General features: G+C 39.2%; 1 protein-coding gene across 15 annotated transcripts in view; it reads right to left on the bottom strand.

Annotated features, from left to right (window-relative positions):
- Positions 1–13,510: 13,510 nt before the first annotated feature.
- The window catches only part of BBX (BBX high mobility group box domain containing), a 298,279-nt gene continuing 291,637 nt past the window's right edge, over positions 13,511–20,152 (bottom strand). For 9 of the 15 annotated variants that reach the window (XM_063630605.1, XM_063630602.1, XM_063630604.1 and 6 more), the window contains one exon: positions 13,708–19,353. In XM_063630605.1, coding sequence (XP_063486675.1) covers positions 19,266–19,353 — 88 coding nt within the window. In that variant the 3' untranslated portion in view covers positions 13,708–19,265. Of the gene's footprint in view, positions 19,354–20,152 lie in introns of all 15 variants that reach the window. The other 6 variants (XM_055260307.2, XM_055260315.2, XM_063630606.1 and 3 more) reach the window with 2 other exon arrangements.

The following is a 20,152-nucleotide window of genomic DNA, read 5'->3' as shown; positions in this document are numbered from 1 at the left end:
CCTGTGGGCTGAGTGAACAGACTGAGCTAGTTCCGTTGCTCTCTAGCTTCCAGTTGGGTTTGGCCACCGGGGGAGGGAGAAGGCACAGAGCAGTAGAGAGGAGAGTGACATCAATGTCACCATGGGCTGGCAGTGGCTCTCTATTGCCCTGCCCACCCAGCCCTGTGTCTTGAGGTTATGGCCACCCTCACAGGACCTTGACCCTTCAGGCCTAGGGGGAGAGGGTCCCAGGCCCACTGTTATCAATCCCGGGACCCTGCACTATCTTTTGTGGTTTCCCTACTATAACTTGGTAAACAGTTCCTTTATGAAATGCAAATTTGCCCAATTCAATTGTGCCATCTATTTCCTGCTGAGACTTAACTAATACAATATTGACAGGGTTCAGGACACACTACCCAAAAATATGGCATCTTGCATAGCTAATATTTTAAGCTGAAGGAATTTAAGAAAACTGCAGAAGCAGGAAGGCCACTCTTATCTTGCCCTGCCCTTCTCCCCTGAAGCAGATCATAAAACCTAGGAAGGATTTCCTGGCCTTGCCCTAAAGCAGGTCATAGACCCTCAGGAGAAAGGGTCCCTCCCCTCCTAGAGGAGAGGAACATCCTTATCTCTGGAGATCAAAGGTCACAGAGAAGAATCTGGACAAACAGGCCTTGGTAAGTGCCCCCCGCCCCCCCCGCACCGCAGTTTATTACCATTTAATCATACCCTTTTTGCCCTATCATATTTCTCCATGACTCTACTCTTCATAAAATCTAGCATAAAAACATACAGGTTTAGCCATTTGATACGATTAGGCTTTGTGTCCTCACCCAAATCTCATCTTGAATTGTAATCCCCAGGTGTTGAGGGAGAGACCAGGTGGGAGGTGATTGGATCACGGCAGGGAGGGGCAATTCTCTCATGATGTTTTCATGACAGTGAGAGAGTTCTCACGAGATCTGATGGTTTTATCAGTGTTTGGTAGTTCCTCTCTTGCTCGGTTCTTCTCTCTCCTGCTGCACTGTGAAGAGGTGACTTCCACCATGATTGTAAGTTTCCTGAGCCCTCCCCAGCCATGCTGAACTGTGAGTCAATTAAACCTCTATTCTTTATAAATTACCCAGTCTTGGGCAGTTCTTTATAGCAGTGTGAGAACGGACTATACACCATTTATCTGGGTCTTCATTTTCTTATAAAAGTTCCCATGTCAAATAAAATGTATGCTATTTAATAAATAAGTTTGTATGCTTTTCTCTTGTTAATCTCTTCTCTTATAGGGGCCTGAGCCATGAACCTAGTGAGAAAGTTCTTTTTCCTCCCCTACTATGCCAAGGTGCCATATTTTGGAGTAGTGTGTACGGGACCCTGTCAATATTGCATTAGTCAAGTCTCAGCAGGAAATAGATGGCACATTCAAATCAGGCACATGTCAACTTATTTCAAAAATGTTTCTTTTGGTGCCCCAGCCTTGCTGATGCTTTAAGAATATACTGAGAATTAGTCTTGGTAATCTAGTGCTTCAAGTGAGGGCCCGTTTGCAGTACAGAAGGACAGGTCTTGAACTTCCAAAACAAGAGCATCTGCCCTCTATTATTAAAACAGTGTAGATGTGCTCAAGGGCAGATGGCCATTGACAACGAGCATAGGAGCCCAGGATGGGAATATTTAAAACCAAATAATCAGTACTTTTTAAATAAAAATTCAAAGGGTGATTATGGTTTCTAATTTAGTATTACTGAAGATCATAAACAATTTTATAACCAAAATCTAATTAAATAAAAATGATTTGGTTTCAGCACTGCCAGCTGAAACACTGTAAAGAACCTAAAACATTGTAGAGAAAATATGATTAAAGGATCAAATTTTGTAACTTTTGTGCTCACTTGGAAATCCATCTGTAAACTAAACATAAAATCCTAAGTCCCTCCACCAGCTGAGCGGGCTCCCTTGTGGCCAATGGGAACCCAGAAAAACATTAAGACTGAGTTCCCTGCCAAGACGGCACAGGAGGTCAGACACACCTCATTATATTCCGCTTCCATTTATGGTTTAGACACAACGACTGACCAGCATTCGTGTGAAAATAGACATCATAAGACCTAAAGAACAGACTATGGCAATAAGATACTAAATTATAAACAGGACCCAAGGCTATGCTGGGCAAGGGTTAAGTCACGGTCCCCCTACACTTAAGGAATAAACTATGCTCTTAACTGCCACAAGGGTTTTCTTTTTCTCTGGCAGCTGAACAAGTACTGGCCTCGGTTTAAGCAATATTAACACAATTTGCAGCTCACGATCAGATGCTGAGTAACTAGCCCCCTCTTCCACTAGCCATAACTAACAGCTTTGATTGGACAAGAGACTGATTTCAGTAATTTTCCAGCAACTGGTTCTGGCTGGTTTACGGAGATTGTGCGCTTGCGGGCCTTCATGTCCTGAAAAGACCTTCTGACACCTAGAGCCTAACATTTAAATGTTAAGTCTCCATCCCAAAGTGAACATGGATGTAACATGCATGTTTTTTCACTACGCGTGTGCTAGGACCATCTTCATGAATATTCATAGCTCCTCCTGTAACCTGTTGAATATGTATGCTTAACCAACCTGTTCAGCCTAAAGCTCCTGCTCCAATCCCTCCTTTTTTGAAGTGCCTGTCTCTGGTCTCGGCTGGAGACTCGCTTTCCAGCCTGTGGGATGGGATGGTCACCATGCAGGCTGTAACCCTAAGTCTCCCCTCTTTTTCTACATTTACAAATTGTGTTTTTGTTTGTTTGTTTGTTTTAACACATCCATGCTTTTTCTCTCTTTATGCCAGGGTCTTTCTGCTTCCTGCAGAAGATAAATGAGCTACTCTACCGCCAACAGTGAAAGATGCGTTGGCCTGTGATAAACCTGATTCCGTGGGTCAGAAATAGATTTCAGATGGCTCATCCTGATTCCAGGCTAATTAATTATATCCTTTGAGAAGCCTCCTGGCTCCCTCAGGCAAAGGAACAACTCCCTCCACGGCATTCCTAAAGCACTGAAAGCATTATTATTTTATATTGCAATGATCACATTTCTTGTCCTCCCAACAGATTGTGATTTTGTTGAGGGCAGAAATAAGATCTTTCCCTGCTATCTCCCACATAAACAGGACCTCTCCCCCAGTTTTCAGTGGGCTCAGTAGATGTTTGCTGAGTGAATGGATAAATGAATCTGTGTGAGAATGAAGACACACCACCTCTCAAAATAGATCCCTCCTTCTCAGATTATTTTTTCAGTCCCTAATCAATGTAGTACTAGCAAACCTGCTATGAAACGGGTGTCCCAATAGTGACAACGTTTGTAAGTCATTTTTTTCTAAACCTGAAACACCAAAGTGGTTTAGTCAAATACCACAAGTCTCAACTGCCTCTTTTTTGAAGTGCATCAGGACTTTCTGATGAGCATACTTATAAATATATTATTTCATATCTCAAGCAAAGCTAGAGCGCCTGTATAAAATGTGATGACTGTCCTCCAGAGAGATTAATTTCTTTTTATTTTCATTTAGGTACCACGTTTACCAATTTTTTGTATATGAGCTATTTCAGGAAAAGAACGAGTTTACCAGTGATTTGTTTTTTCCTTTCAAAGTAGGAAAAAAAAAAAAGCCTTGTTGAGGCCCAAAGGAGGAAAATGCCATATATTTTTTTACTTAGTTTACTTACTTTATTAAACAGAAAATTGTCATTGAGAAAATTAGCATGGCTTTTCAGCCGCTCAGCTGCTCCTCTTTGGTAATATTCGAGTAGACACTTGGAGGAGGCTTTCTAATTTTTTGTTGACTTAATAGACTTTATTTTTTAGAGTGCTTTTGGATTTACAGAAAAATTGAGTAGAGAGGACAGAGAATACCCACATACCCCTCCTTTTTTCCAACTCTCTCCCACCTCCCCCCACCAGCTTTCCCTATCATTGACATCTTGCTATTAGTGTGGAACATTCGTCTTACAGTTGGTGACCTAATATTGATACATTATTATTCACTAGAGTCTATAGTTTACATGAGAGTTAACTTTTGGTGTCACACATTGTGTGTGCTTTTTTTCTGATTCTGTTTTTGTTTTTGTTTTGAGACAGAGTCGCTCTATTGCCAGGCCAGAGCACGGTGGCACCATCTTGGTTCACTGCAACCTCTGCCTCCTGGGTTCAAGTGATTTGTGCCTCAGCCTCCCGAGTAGCTGGGATTACAGGCACGCACCACCATGCCCAGCTAAATTTTTTGTATTTTTAGTAGAGAAGGGGTTTCACCATGTTGGCCAGGCTGGTCTTGAACTCCTGGCCTTGAGCGATCTGCCCGCCGTGGCCTCCCAAAGTGCTGGGATTATAGGCGTGAACCACCATGGCTGGCCTGTGTGGGTTTTTTTTGACAAATGTATAATGCTATGTATCCACCGTCATAGTATCATACAGAATAGTTTTTCTGCTCTAAAAATCCACTGTCCTTCACCTATTTACCCCTCCCTGAACCCGAACCCCTGGCAAATACCAATTCTTTTACCTCTGTATAGTTTTGCTATTCCCAGAATATCATATACAGTAGTGGATGCATGCAGTATGCAGCCTTTTCAGATTGGCTTCTTTCACCTAGTAATCTGCATTTAAATTCCTCCATTTCTTTTTTGTCTTGATAGCTCATATAATATTCAATTATCTGGATGTATCACTGTTTCTTCATTCACCTCTTGAAGGATATCTTGTTTGCTTATAGTTTTGACAATTATGATAAAAGCTGCCATAAGCATTCATGCACAGATTTTTTGCGTGTGTGGACATACATTTCCGTTCACTTGGCTAAATATCGAGGGACATTTGCTGGATCGTATGGTAGAACTATGCTTCGCTTTGTAAGAAACAACCAAATTGTTCCAAAGTGGCCATAGTGTTTGGCATTCCCACTAGCAATGAATGAGAGTTCCAGTTGTTTTACATCCTCTCCAGTGTTTGATATCATCAGTGTATGGGATTTGGGCCATTCTAATAGGGACATAGTGGTATCTCATTGCTGTGGTAACTTACAAGTCCCTAATGACATATGATGTGGAGTATCTTTCCATATGCTTACTTACTATCTGTAGATTCTCATTCCTGAGGTGTCTATTCAGATCTTTTGCCCACTTTTTAATTGGGTTGTTTCCTAATTGTTGAGTTTTAAGACTTTGTATATGTGGGGTACAAGTGCTATATGTGTTTTGCACTTATTTTTTTCCCCAGTCTATGGCTTCTCTTCATTATCTTAAAGCTTTTTAATTTTTTAACCATTATATTCTTATATAGCATTTTAGAGTTCACACAATTTGTTCAAATGTAATATAGCATCCCCAAATGACCCCTGAAGCTAGAGGTTATTATGGCCACCTTAGAGATATGTTGGCACTGCGCTAGTTAGGTGCTGCAGAGCTGTAGAAACCAGCTCCCTCCTCCCAGCCTGACTGACTCCTGGGGAATTTATGTTTGTTGCTTGTCCTGGGCTGAAGGTTTGTATTAAGGAAGATTCTGATTTTCAGAGTGTCCAGTCCTCCCACCCACATCACTTACATGAGGCTGATGCTCTCCAGCCAGTGCTTAGCTGCCATCCTGGAGTGCTTGTGGTCCAGCCCCCACTGGGGGCAGATACCTTGAGCCAAGAAATTTAAAACATTTTTTTTGGAGTCCAAGATGATTGTCCTGGAAACTCTTTCTTCTCCTTTGGCAGAAACAAAACAAACAATACCAAAGCAAAAAAAAAAAAAAAAAAAAAATGAAACCCTATGAACTTGTGTCTGGAGTTGGTTCCTTCCAGTGGGTTCGTGGTCTTGCTGACTTCAAGAACTGAGCCCTGGACCCTGGCGGTGAGTATTACAGCTCCTAAAGATGGCAGGGACCCAAAGAGTGAGCAGCAGCAAGATTTATTGTGGAGAGCAAAAGAACAATGCTTCCACAGCATGGAAGGGGACCCGAGCAGGTTGCCGCTGCTGGCTGGGGTGGCCAGCTTTTATTCTCTTATTTGTCCCCTCTCATGTCCTGTTTCTGTCCTATCAAAATGCCCTTTTCTCAATCCTCCCAATTGGTTACATTTAGAATCCTGCTAATTGGTCCATTTTACAGAGCGCTGATTGTTCTATTTTACAGAGCGCTGATTGATCAATTTTACAGAGCACTGATTGGTGCATTGTATAAACCTCTTGCTATCTACAGAGCACCGATTGGTGTGTTTTTACAGCTTGCTGATTGGTGCATTTTACAAACCTCTTGCTAGCTACAGTGTGCTGATTGCTGCATTTTACAATCCCCTTGTAAGACAGAAAAGTTCTCCAAGTCCCCACTCGACCCAGGAAGTCCAGCTGGCTTCACCTCTCAAACTGACATACTGCATTTTGGATCAGTTGTGAACACATTTATTAGGGGCTGCTGATCACCACCTTTAGTCTCAGGAGGAGGGTAACACCCCCTGAGATTCATAGACCACTGGGAAGCTGAATAAGCTTCTTCAGTGTGAGTATTACTGATGTAGCAAGAAATTATGATGACGATGCACTATGGATAATCCTAATGACATCTTCCATGCACAACCTTCTCCTACTTGGATCCACCAACCTAAAGCAGCACTGGGGTCTCTGAGCTTTGCATCTTTCCAGAGTCTAGAGATTTGTCTTCTAGTTTTTGCTGAATTAAATAAAAACAGAATTAACAACACAAAGAATTTCACGGAGTGGTTAATGGTGTGGGTGATGTCAATAAGCATTTGGCAGCATCTGCTGAGGATAATCTGAGAGAAACAATCAGGAATTGACAGCCCTTCTTTCAAAGCAAAATTGCCTGGTTCTGGTGATATCAGTCGTTACTGGCTTCCCTGCCAGCAAAAACGTCACACAGTAATTCCGATAGAGCTGTTTACACAAGTGGAAAAATCTGACTCCTTGATAACATGTTTCAGTTGCAAACAACTCTAATGACACTCAATGGTTTTCTAGTAAGAGAGAAATTTCCTCCAAACTCAAGAAGTTATCTGGCAACAGTGCCCTTCTTCAGTCAGGTTATTTATGTTCATTGGGCTAATGGTTTTTGTCCAGTAATACATTTAAATTGCTTTCCATTTTACTGTTATGCTTCACTATCACATTTCAGAATGTCACTTCTCTTCCTCTGTGCAGCCGGCAATTTTTCTCAAGTATGCAATGAGAGCATTGTCCTTTCGAAGTCATTTGAAATAGACCTGGTCTCAGCCATCTCTGGAGAATATTCTCTGGCTGATAATCATAGCCAAGTGGAATGTACAAATCAAGTGAAGCTGCCTAGCAGTTCCTTTCTCTCTGGTTTCCTGGAGGCCTTGTTGCAGGGCGACAGTGCACCTACTGATCTGGGAAGAAGCCAGACATTCAGCCTCTGATGATACCTAAGAAATAGTTCTCCAGCTCTGGTATAAGAAGTGCAAGGAGGTTGAGAGGAGACGCTGTCTTCAAATGATTTACAAACTGAGTCACACATATCTGGCATGGATAAAGAAAAGGAAGTTCTGTAGAAGTGAACACAGGTTTATACAACCTTACAGAAGCAATTGCTCAGTAAAATCAGCAGCTTATGAGCAACAGAGGGGATAAACCCATATCCCTTATTTTGAATTTTTTTTTTCTTTTTTAGAGATAGGATCTTGCTTTGTCACCCAGGCTGGAGTGCAGTGGCAGGATCATGGCTCACTGCAGCCTCGAACTCCAGGGCTCAAGCAATCCTCCTGCCTCAACTTCCCAAGTAGCCGGAACTACAGGCACACACAACCACATCTGGCTAATTTTTTAAAATTCCTGTAGAGGTGACATCTCACTTTGTTGTCCAGGCAGGTCTCGAATCCCTAGCCTCAAGTGATGCTCTAGCCTCAGCCTCCCAAAGCACCGGGATTATAGTCTCCAGCCACCACACCCAGCCTAAAACTCATAAATAGAACAGGTAGATCAGGCTGTTGAGTGACTCTGAAGCACATATAATTCTGTGTAAACATCTGGAGTAATTAGTGCAACACAAGTGCTAAAAAAAAGCTGTATTTAAAAAAAAGCAGAGGCAAAGGGGTAGGACAAGTGCCCATTTCTTAGCTTTTGAGTGCTGGCAACACAAGGTCATTGTTTACATGACAATGGACCACCTTTGTGCCTGATGCTCAAACTCGGAAGTGTGTATGTATATTGTACGTTTAGAAGGTAAAATTAAGAAAAGCTAATATGAGGTTAACATTCAAATGAAAAAGTTTCAACCTCAAAATAAAATTGACTAGGAGAAAAATGAGCTACTAGGAAATGTGAACAGTGCTGCTCATCTGCAGCAGTTTAATCCTGGAAACTCTGGCTCGGTTCCAAAACTTGGAGAATTATGACAGCAGCCAGTTTTCCTCAGCAGGGCAAAGTGAACTGTCAGGGAAAAACTGTTCTCTGCTGAGTGACTGGAGTATCTTTCAGCATCCCGCCTGCTGTGGAATTTTGCCACTTGGTTGGTTCTGCCTTCCTTTTGAATGTGGCTGAAGCCCTGCTATTCCCCGGAAAATATCATTCATCAGTTAATTTATGACTTGCTTCATCTTGCCACCACTAATTACTGATGTTGTTGCTCTCTGCAGTAGGCTCAAAAGCGGAGACGGATTCTATCTAAAATAGATCTTTGGCTGAGGAGCAGGCAGTGGTGGTAGCAGGCTAGAATGTCACACAAAGGCAACCATTTGTGTTTTAAAAGGAGACATGTGGGCTGGGTGTGGTGGCTCACGCCTGTAATCCCAGCACTTTGGGAGGCCGAGGTGGGCGCAGATCATGAGGTCAAGAGATCGAGACTATCCTGGCCAACATGGTGAAACCCCGTTTCTACTAAAAATACAAAAACTAGCTGGCCGTGGTGGCACGCACCTGTAGTCCCAGCTACTCAGGAGGCTGAGGCTGGAGAATCGCTTGAACCCGGGAATTGGAGGTTGCAGTGAGCCGAGATCACGCCACTGCACTCCAGCCTGGCAACAGAGCAAGACTCCGTCTCAAAAAAATAAAAAAATAAATAAAAAATAAAAATAAGACATATGGAATATTGTATGTGTGGGCAGGGGAGTGTAAGAGGAAGCCAAAAAAGTAATTTACATGGATAAATGCCCATATATAAAAGAAAATATCTTGGTCTGATTCCAATTTCAATGTCCCAAGGAGGAATGTAGCACACATTAGAGTCAACCCCTATGCACTGTGGTTAAAAGTTTAGGTGCCATATCAGGTGGGCATGTGGAGGTGTTGGAAGACAAGCATCCTGCCTGCTGGTCAGCCAGTCCTCTGTACACATTAGGTGCTTAGGAAATGTTGCTCCATATGTCACCAACTCACTTAAAGTCAGATCTTTGGGAAGTGGGGAGAGGAAGTTCAAATTAAACCTTTGGCAACACAGATTTTATTGACTGAAACTTCAGGGGCCGCAGACAGGTGCCTGATGAACTTTAAACTCTAAATTTCTAAAACTTTGCTGCATACATACATAAATTACAGTGCAGCTTGCATACCTAAGAGAGATGGTTTTGCTTTTTTAAAAGATGTTTTCAGAGTTAGAAGAAAGAGTTCCTTTAACTACCAATTCCAGAAAAGGGGATTTTGATTTGGTCACACGAAGGTGAATGTTTAAAAAGTAGAAACAAAACCTTCCCTACTCCCAAAGGAAAAGTCATCCTGGAGTGTCCTGTAGGAATAGGTGCCTTCTGTAGTAAAGTCCTTTTTTAAGGATAAGGATTAGCAAGGGCTCACGTGCCCAATTTAGACCCAAAACGAAATGGGGGCATCACTCATCAAAAATGAGAATCCTTTATAGCAGCTCCTTTTTTTCCAGGAATCCACCTAGAGCAAAGGATTTCTTGAGTCATTCCCTTAGCCATAAAAACCTTACAGCTATTCTCAGTGAAGAAAAAAGTAAAAAAGAAAGGGAAATTAAAATAGCTCTGGTGGGCACGGGGTGCCATCACTGTAGAAAAATCCAACAATTGAAAAAAATTGGATTTCAGCAGTACGTGAGAGCTGGAACTAAGGTGAGGAAAGAAGGGTATGGCAAAGGGAGAAGGAAAAGAGTTGGGGGAATCACACTATCTGGCGACAGAACTACCTCCTTCCTGGGCCAAATGTTTGAGCTGTACTTCCTGACCTTACGTTTCCAAATATTCCTAGGCTATGTCAAGGCTGTAGCTGGTGCGCTATCCAGCCCCACAGTGACATCAGTCCTGGAACCAGCCTGGCTGAGATGCTCCCTATCCTAAGCCACTCAGAAAGGAAATGTACATAGCATGATGGATCTCCCCCAAAGACTTTCATCACATATTTGTCAGTCTTGGAGCTCTGTGGCCTTGTCTCAGCAGTTCCTTTTTTCCTTGTGCTAAGATATTTTCTGTGAGAAAAAGTTTTAAAAATAAAATTCTAAAGAACAGTAACACATACCCATTTTTTTCTTAATGTCTTCAAAATGTAGATTATCGAGTTTCGCATGAGCTCGTATATCATTTTCCCCTGACAGGCTTTGATCCCCAACTTCGTCTGTACTGCATTTCAACAGACTGTCTCTAACCCCTGCTAGACTGTCTTCTTGGTACTTGCACAAGCAGACATCCAATGCAGATTTGCTGAATGGATTATTGTTATGGGTGCATGATAAGAGCTATGGGTAACAGAAAACTCTTCTGAAGTCAAAGCATGGGAGATGAAATGATTTTCCATGGGCTTTGAAAGAGAGTAATGGAATGAAGAACTGTTTGTAAGCAATTTTATTCTAACAATACAGCTTTTAATGCAGGTGAGGCTAGCATTCACGTGTTAAATACTTCATATCCTATGTGTTAAAAGGTTTACGGTATTCAAGGATTCATGTGCAGAATATTACTTTTACATTTATTTTTAACACACTACCAAATACCCAAGCCAAGATACATGGTATGGGAAAATTGAAAGTATTTTATAAAACAATGTCTAAATTTTTCCAGTATTTATCTCAAGGATTATATATGTTGACTTGGGAGAAATTTTTTTTATTCTACAAATTCGCTTTTCTATTAAATGTATTTGAATAAATGCTTCAAAGTATATGGTAAATCATTACCTATTCTTGTATCTATTATATTTATATTGCTTGTACATATTTTTCAGGGCCTCATATGTTGATTTCTGGAGGATATAAATTTTATCTGAAGTTTAATTGGCCTTTTATAAGCACCATAGATAATGATGCCCAACAGTAGAAAAGATCAGGAAAAAATCATTGTACTCGAGCATATTTCTTGCACATATTTTCATGCTGGCTTTAAAACCATTCTGACTTCTAAACGTAAGATATCCACAACCTATTTTATATACACTTCCCCTTTCCCCCTTTCATCCTCTATCATCCTTAAGAGACTTTCAATCCTAACATTTTTCTCTTCTGACTCTCCTACATACAACGCTGCAACAAAATGACCTTTTGTAAAATTCCATAGGGTAAGGAATTTCCAAGTGGGGTGAGCCAAACTATCCTTTTATCTCTTTCAGAAAGAGATTTCATTTCATGCTTTAATTTTGGGCCAACTGACCTAGCATTTCAGATTTTTAAAACCTTTGGCAACTGGCCTTCCAGGGCTCATCTAAAATATTCTCTCTACCCCTCCAACAGATTTTCTCTTGCAAGTCTAGGGGAGAAAAAATGCAGTGGGAATAGTGTGGGAGGGAAAAGTGTAAGGACATACAGTTGACACAAATCTAAGTTTTAGCCTTTGGGCCTTTCATTAGGTCGTCTAGGGAAAAAAGAATCATAAACAACCCTCCCCCCAACCTCTAAAAAAAAGTCATCATAAAGAAGGGCTCTCTTTTATGAAGTAAAAGTCTCTCTGGACACCAGGGATCAAAAAAGGTAAATACAGAGAGAGCAAATCCCAACAGTGTCTTCTCATTCCAAATGACTTTCACTTCAGCACTTTTGTTCTTTAGGTTCATGGGTTCCCTTATGCTTTAGACAATATTTTTGGAATCATGAGGAGAAAATATTTAAAAAATTAAAATCTGTATGTACCAAAAGATTCACTTTCAAAGCCTTCTCTGATAATTTCCTCAAATGAAATATTTCTGGGATATGCGTATCTTCTGGGGTAGGTAAAAGGGAAAAAACAGAGGGGGAGGAAAAAACAGACACAGATAAAACCAGAGTGGGAAAATGTTATTTGTTGAAGCTAGATTATGTGTATATGGGGTTCAAAATACCTCTCTACTTCTGCATATACTGTATTTGAAAATTCCTATAATTTCAAAAAGGTAAAAAGGTTTATGATAAATTATGATCCATAATTTTATCTTTAGTATAAATCCTTTTAAAATATGTATGGAATGGAGTCAGTAGTATGTTTTAGCTGACCGTTGATTAGAATCACTTAATTTTTCCTTGCAATAGGTTTTATGTTCTATTCAAAAGGATGGGTGCAATTGTGTAATACACATAGGACCATAAAACTACACTTATGTATATCCTGTCACTGTTTTTCCTAACAGAATTTTAATCTTTGGTATGGACCCCATGTTCCCTGTCTCTTACACACACACACACACACACACACACACAATCTTATTCTCAGCAATGGAAAGGAGGTGTGCTGGAGTATCTCGTATAATTCATTAGACAGGCTAATTTTATAGAAAAATCTTACTTAGTGCTACATATAAAAGTTATGAGTTAATGGGTGCAAATTTTTACCTATTCTGTTTTCCATACCATCAAATCTCCTGAAACAGCTTATCTCTATAGCATCGAAGTTTATCTTGAATAGTTATACTCATCATATCTTTTGAATGTACTTAAAAAAATGCTAACCTTAGAGTTGGAATTAAAACAATAAATCAATAATTACCATTTAATGGGCATTTATGCTACAGGCCCTATGACAATATTTTCATATATACTCTCTTTTCTTCCCCACAGCAATGGTATGAGGAGGTATTATCACTATCAATAAATCTGAATCAGGGAGGTTAAAAAAAACCCAATGGTACATGGGTAGAAGAACTGTCTGAATACAAAGTGTATTTGTTGATAATTATACTGTGTGCATGCATGCGTATAGTTTCCAAAGGATTAAAAAAAAACAACTTAGGAACACTGTATTCACCACATCTGAGGTGTGAGTTTATACTTAGGTAACACTCTTAATGAAATCGCTTCCACAGTTTTGTTCTAGTTCAGGGAAAGATGGTGTGTTCTGATCACTAGTCCCAGGAGCGCACCCCAGAAGCGTTCATCCCAAGTGGCGTACTGAAGCATATCCTCTTCTTCTGTTGGGCTGATCACCACTCTACACTTTTGGAAAAAGCAACCAAGGCTGTCCAGACAATGGCAAATCACAGGCAAACACAGTTTAGGGGGACACACCATTCGATGTTCTAAAATAGTTGAAATATCTTACTTTTATTAATATTTTTCCTACTGTTTTTAGTGAAAATGGTACATTAAAGGCACATACTCTATGGCCAGTAGTGTGAACATAAAGAAATATATTTGAATAATATCTTTAAAATATTTCAAAGTTTTATTAAATATTTTTATTCAGTTTTAAGATCACAGTTAAAGTACTTTAGCATGTTATACACATGACTTACATGTGCAATTTTTAGAAATATCAAATTAGGTATAAGATTTTGAAGAAAGAAATTATATAAATGTGTATATTGACTTTTACTACACATACATCTAAGAAAGCAATAATTCTGTTGTACCATTAAGTGGAAATCATTTATTACATGGCATGTTTACACCAACTCTAAAGAGAACCAAGCCAATTTCTGAAAGCAAAAAAAAAAAAAAAAAAAATGAGCGATTCAGTCATGCTGAAACTGTCAACAGACTTTAGACCTGATGGTCAAATGAAGCTGTGGTTAATTTATGACATATGAGTAAGCAATTCAAACCTACGAGAAGAGTTTATAATCTGGTATGTGGAGTCTCAGGTGATTTTATTCTTTTTTCTGACAAATTCCTGAGAGCAAGAGACTTGTTTAGTGCTAATGAAATGGAAAAAACGCTGCTGTGCTAGTTGCTGAGCTCCAGATCGCAAACCTTCCCTACCCCTGTTCCACGGCTCTTAGAGCTGAGGCACTCATGGGAGGAGTCAGGGGACATGAGCCCACCCCTCTGGTGGGCCACAGAGTGAAATCAGTGTTAATGCATGAAACATGCATGTCTCTATGATTTAGGTTAGAGCTTGTGAGGTAAGATTTGCATTGTGGGTGGAAGGGTTTTGAGGCATTGAATTAGATCCTTGTTACTCAGTAACCAGCTCTGGCCCAAGTTATCAGGAAATCTTTGGAGGGAGTAGTAATGTTCACAATAACTAGTTCTGCGCATAAAAATCGATTTAAGGGCATGATCAGTTTTGACCACTGACTACAAAAAGAAAACGGCAGCCATATAATTTTTAACCACAAGGTTTCCTCTCTCAATTTAACAGTATGAATCATACCACCATAGATCAAATTTGGCCAGAAGAGGAACCTTTTTTTTTTTTTTTTTTAAAAAAAAGATGCACATTTATATATTTGAAGGAAGGGTAGCACATACAGATGGGGATTATGAGGGAGTCAAATACATTTGTCTTTTTATTCACGCTTGTTGCTTCTTTGTTCTGAAATATAAGGAAGATAAGGTCCTCAGTTAAATGAACAAGTTATTTAATATAGAGTATAATAAACTTAGTTATCACTTCCAAACGAAAGTAAAGCAGTCCATCAAACCCTGAATACTTCGCCAGACACATCTGGTAAGATGAACTGAACAACAGCTTCTTTTAAAATTGTAAGTATGCTGTTAGTCAATCTAAGTAAGATAATTTTTAAAAATCCAAAAACTCAAAACAAAATCCAAATCTAGTTCTTTGGGAATGCTTGTATAAACAAAAGCAACATCTAATTAACAATTAGTATACTTTTTATAAGGTGCAAAATAAGGAGCTATTTGGGAGAGCTAAGTTTTAATTTCTACCTAGCAGTCACTCTGAATACTTTATAGGTCAAATGTAACAATAGCATTTGCTTCTACTGCCCATTTTCAGCAATACATTGTTCTCTCTGGAGGAGGCGGTTTGTGAAGTTAAAACACTGCAGTGGAAAATAGTGGCACTGAAGGTAGAAGCAAAAAAAGACAAACTTTTGAAACAGGACTTACTGAAATTAACTTTTAAAGCCGAGGTAGCCCATTAGGATTGGCCTTATATGAGGCTCTGCGGAGCAGTGCAATTGAAGGTGAATCTCCTCAACAGCATCACACTCCGCAACATCCCCTTTACAAATGATGGCTCCAGGCCTCCTGCGATTTCCTTCCTTTTCCCAGACGAAGTGGTGGTGCTTCTCCTTTGCTGTACGGAATGCCATCCTCCAGCCTCCAGCTGCTCGTCTTCAGAACACTTATGATTCATACAGTAGTTTAGCAGGCAGCATGGTCCCACTGCTTCACATTAATGTCAAATGCCAAACTTGGAACAGAGCTTTTTGGTATTTCCCCTCCCCTCCCCACCTTATAAACAAAACATGGCATTCAGTTTTCAGCTTACTCCTGTTCTGTAGCAATTTGTAATTAGCTTGTGACTTTACATAGGTGCAAACATTTCCATACATTGAGCCAAAGACTGCAGAGTGCAAACAAAATTTTATCTGACTTACAGTAGCATCTGACTTAGTAAGAAAACAAAAGGATTTGAACACATTGGATTCTAACCAGACCAGTTCAGATGCTCCTTTTTGTTCATAGTGTTCCATCATTATTTTGTTTCTCCAGCAATTTTAGCGGCAGGAAGTAGAATCACAATGATAACGTGGGAATTATTTTAACATGGTTTTGGAACATGGCATCGGTAGAAAGCTCATCTGACAGAATTAAATAAATATATTTCTGATATTTGTGGGAAAAAGACTATCGGAATTACAACAGTAGAATTTACCTTTTAAAAGGGGTTTTAATGAATTAACAGTTTTGATCTAAAATCTGGGAACTAACCTAATTTGGGGACAAGAACCTGTATTTCCAATGTGGCTGTGGGACATTTTTCTTTTTCCTGATCTCATATACAGTACCCAAACAAATAAAAACTTTAAGGATGTCTTACAGTATTTTTTCTTTCACTCAGCTTCTTACAGCTGCAGCTTCAGTTACTATAATATACTCTACACACTTCAAAACACATAGGAAATACCCAGAATAACTAAATAAATAAAAGGCTAAAGAAAACTGGAACAGTACTGCGTCTCCATCTGAGACGCAATCTTCTACTTCCAGCATCGCAGAGAAGGGCTAGGACAATTTTTTTTCAAAAGATTTATATACAGGCTTGAATCCAGAAATTAAGGTTAAAAGCATAAATATTGATAATTTCAACTAAATTCAGAATGGTTTCAGAAAGATATGATACAACAATTTAGAATAAAACAAAGCAGAAGAGCATCATATTTTGGTTTGCTTGAGATATATATAAGGTGCAACAACTTTTTCTCTTGAGGATGCTGTGGGACAAATGTTAGTGTAGATGGTATCTGCTGGCAGATTAAAGTACACACTATAGCAATATGATTTTCCAAAATAAAAAAGAATGAGAGAAATGAAATGAAAATGATAACAAGGGGTGGGGAGGAGAGCACTAATATTGGTCTGAAATATTTGTGCTAACAAATGTTGTTACCTGAAAATAACAACACTCCTCTCCAGCAGATTCAAGGCATGAGAAGCACAATTATTGAAATCAAGACTACTCAGAGAATCGACAAGGTGAGTCTAAGGAACTATAAAGCTTTGCAGGATTTCTGCTACTCTCAGTGCCTAACCGCTTAAAAATTAAGCATTTCTACAAAAAGGTTTGTTTTAAAGTATCTGAAAACAGTCATCTCCAGTAAGTTGCCCTCCCGCCCCCAACCCTGCCTAAGGGAAAAGCCACTGAGGTTTAGGAAAAGCAGATCAAGTAAGATATTAATCACATAGAAAAAAAGTAATCTTTTGTTTTGCTTTTTTTTTTTAAAAAAAGGTCCCATGAATATACAGCAATCTCGTAAGGAACTCTAGTGAAATGTAATCGGAGGACTGAAGGAGGGTGCTCTGGCAAAAATAGATCTATTCTAACGTGTTCTATAGAATAACAAGTTAGTACCATTGTCAAGGTGCATGTTCTGCACCATACAATTTTTGTTGTTGGTTTTTTGTTTTGGATTTTAGCTAATTATAATCTTCAAATCACTGCTAGCGAGTGGTCCAAAACTCCAACAGCCACCAACATCGGGACCCAGCAATTTCAAACATTCACTTTTTGTTTTGAAATTTAGAAAATATTAATAAAACAGCATCACAGTAAAAATATTATGCTAAAGTCCGGAACTGCTCACTTGATTTATTCCTACATGAATGGGGTTAAGCTGTAACTTTTGATTAACCTTTTACTAATTCCTTCTTCCTCCATCCCCACCAGGAATATGCATTTTTGAGTACATCATTCTGATGCTTTGCTACCCTCTTTACCTGCTTTGGAGAAAAAAAAAAAAGAAGAAAAACCTCTATTTTTTTTTTTCAATCCTGTTAGTATGTTGCACATATTTTCCAGCACCGGAACTGAAGTAATATCTACAACCATGAGAAGCTAAACCTAGTATGAATAGAGTCATTTTTTGTATGGCTATTACGTCAAATTACAATTAGAAAAAAAATCATTATAATTCAGTCAAGTATAAATAAGAAAGCTAGATAAAACCATGTAAACTGTCACCATTTAGAGATCAAATTCAAAAGCTTCAAACTCGAACTAGCACTGTCAAAATTCTGCCAGTTTGAAAACTATTAAAAATTATTGCTGGAATCCAATAATTAAAATTTGGTAGTTTGTGCTGTGACACAAGAGTGGGGAAATACTTTGTGCTATAGAACAAATACCCTGTAAAATCTGTAGCCTCAGACTAATTTTGATTTATCACTTTGCATCTGTTGCTAGGAAACAAGACACTGTGAATGTCAGGTGGTTAAGTCAATATGTTGAATGTTCTAAGCCAGTTAATCCACTTGGTGCTGGTGTATGTATGGTTGGTTTTATGTTCAAAAGCAACAGAACACAAAAAGGAAACAGAGACTTGCAGGTGGATCTATGACTGAGAGTCCCACTCTGGTCAGGCATACCTCCCTCATCATTGACTCAATACTTCCTAAACAACACAAACTCAAAATGGCTCTAAAAACCTGCAGTGCCAATCAGGCTGTGCATAGCAATTGCAACCCGTCCAGTCAATCTGTGATGGATGTAAAAGGTCTGTAGCTCCAAGTCCACATGAAGTGAGTGTCTTCAATGTGTTTAGAATAGTGAAGTAATACTAAGGTCACTTCTGAATAATATTTTTGTCTTTTTTTTTTGTTTGTATGAACAATCCATTGGTCACTTAGACCCCTGTGTAAAAATAAAAGAATCCTCAAGGCATGAAAACACCAGTAATCTGTAATCTGCAGGACTCTTCCCCTGTCTGGGAAAATATTTGCCACAATTTGCCTCAAGCAAATTCTTCTTGGTCACTCAAGGCTAAGAAAAAAATTCAGATTGTAAGAGTTGTAATTTTCTCTCTCTCTCCTTTTTTTTTTTTTTTTTGCCAGCAAACTACCATTCTGGTGGCAAATATAAAAGTGCAGAATATATGGACCACGAGGCCGAGCATACACCACTAACAATGGTACATCTGCCTGCCCAGGCTGCTTGGGAGTCTCTGGAACAGGCTTTTTAATATTTATTCTACAATATAAATGTAGGTATAACCTATTATATAAACCATCTTAGAACTTAAATCTCCATGTACAAAAAAGACTAAGAATATCTAATAATAACTAGTGCAGTGCATCAGTTTTTGTTTTTTTTTTTTGTTTTGTTTTGAAAGAATAACTAGGTAATATATGAAACTAGTTTCACACTCTCTGGTTGGTAAAAGAGATGCTGGATGAGCTACAGTAAAGGCAGCCTTTTACCAAGTTACCACCTATTACCGTCAAAAGCCTTCAATAGAAAGCAAAGCTCCAGGATCATTCTGTTTCTGCTCAATATCAGACAGATAACCTTACCCTCAAAGATTCTGGGTTCTGAGAGAACAAACTGGCCCAGGATGCTAACTTCTGCTTCAAGTGAATCTGGGCCGTGTGGGGCAACAAGCACTTGTTTGCAGTCTATATTTTCCACCACTTGGACTTACTAGCATCCCTCGGTAAAGACAAGGCTAGGGTAGTAGGTAAAGCACAATGTTTTACAATGAAAGGGCGCTTCACTGGTCAGCGCAGGAAATAAGTACAGGAGCCTGTGGCATTTCTTTTGGCTGTCCATCATGGGTGAGCGGAGTTGACCTCTGACCTCTGTAAAATAAAAGGAAGAAAAAGTCATTTATTCAGCATATGTTATTAGAGACAGGAGAGGACAATGAACAACAAGTGTGTTCCAATATCTTGTTTAACAGTTACTGCTGTTACTTACATCATTTAATGGAAACTGTTTTTGCTTTAAAGTTTTTTCTTTTCTGTCCCCTTCCTTATTCTTTTTTTCCCCTTCCTCCTTCCCATTCTGTCTCCCTTCCCAAGATTTCATATCTGAATTCCCCTCATACAACTCAACAGCATACCCTCTGGCCTCAAACAACTAACCACTTCCATTTTGAAGAGATGAAATTTTAAGTACCAACAGATTTGGGGCAACTCTTTAAGAAGTGGGAAAATTTCAATCAAGGACTGGGGTTCTGGGACAATAATTTTCCTGTTGATCCACTGATACTAAAAATGACACATTCCTGTTCTTGACTTGCCTGAAGGGAAAGTTCTCCTATAGTAATTGGTAACCTTCAGGTAATTTAGTGATAATAAAAGCAATGACTCTGGAAGAGAAACAGAGATGGACTGTGACTCCAAGAAAAAAAATGAATGAAGAAACAATAAAACCCTCTGAACTCAAATGCACATGGACAGAGAGTGTTTAGAGGAAGAAAACAAGTACTGATGCTGGATTTTAGATTTTAACAAAATCTACCCTAGTTGGGCGAAAATCAACACACATGAAGGGAGAACTCCAGACAGAACTAGAAAATTCATGGAAATTTCCATCATTTGGATAGAACCTATGCCAAACAGCTGATTTTTCATTCAGCTTTTGTATAATTAGTAG

This window comes from Symphalangus syndactylus, chromosome 21, assembly GCF_028878055.3.
Source record: "Symphalangus syndactylus isolate Jambi chromosome 21, NHGRI_mSymSyn1-v2.1_pri, whole genome shotgun sequence".
In the NCBI taxonomy this organism is placed as follows: domain Eukaryota; kingdom Metazoa; phylum Chordata; class Mammalia; order Primates; family Hylobatidae; genus Symphalangus; species Symphalangus syndactylus.
The sequence above is the reverse complement of the archived record's forward strand: the minus strand, read 5'-3'. Positions and strand labels throughout refer to the sequence as shown.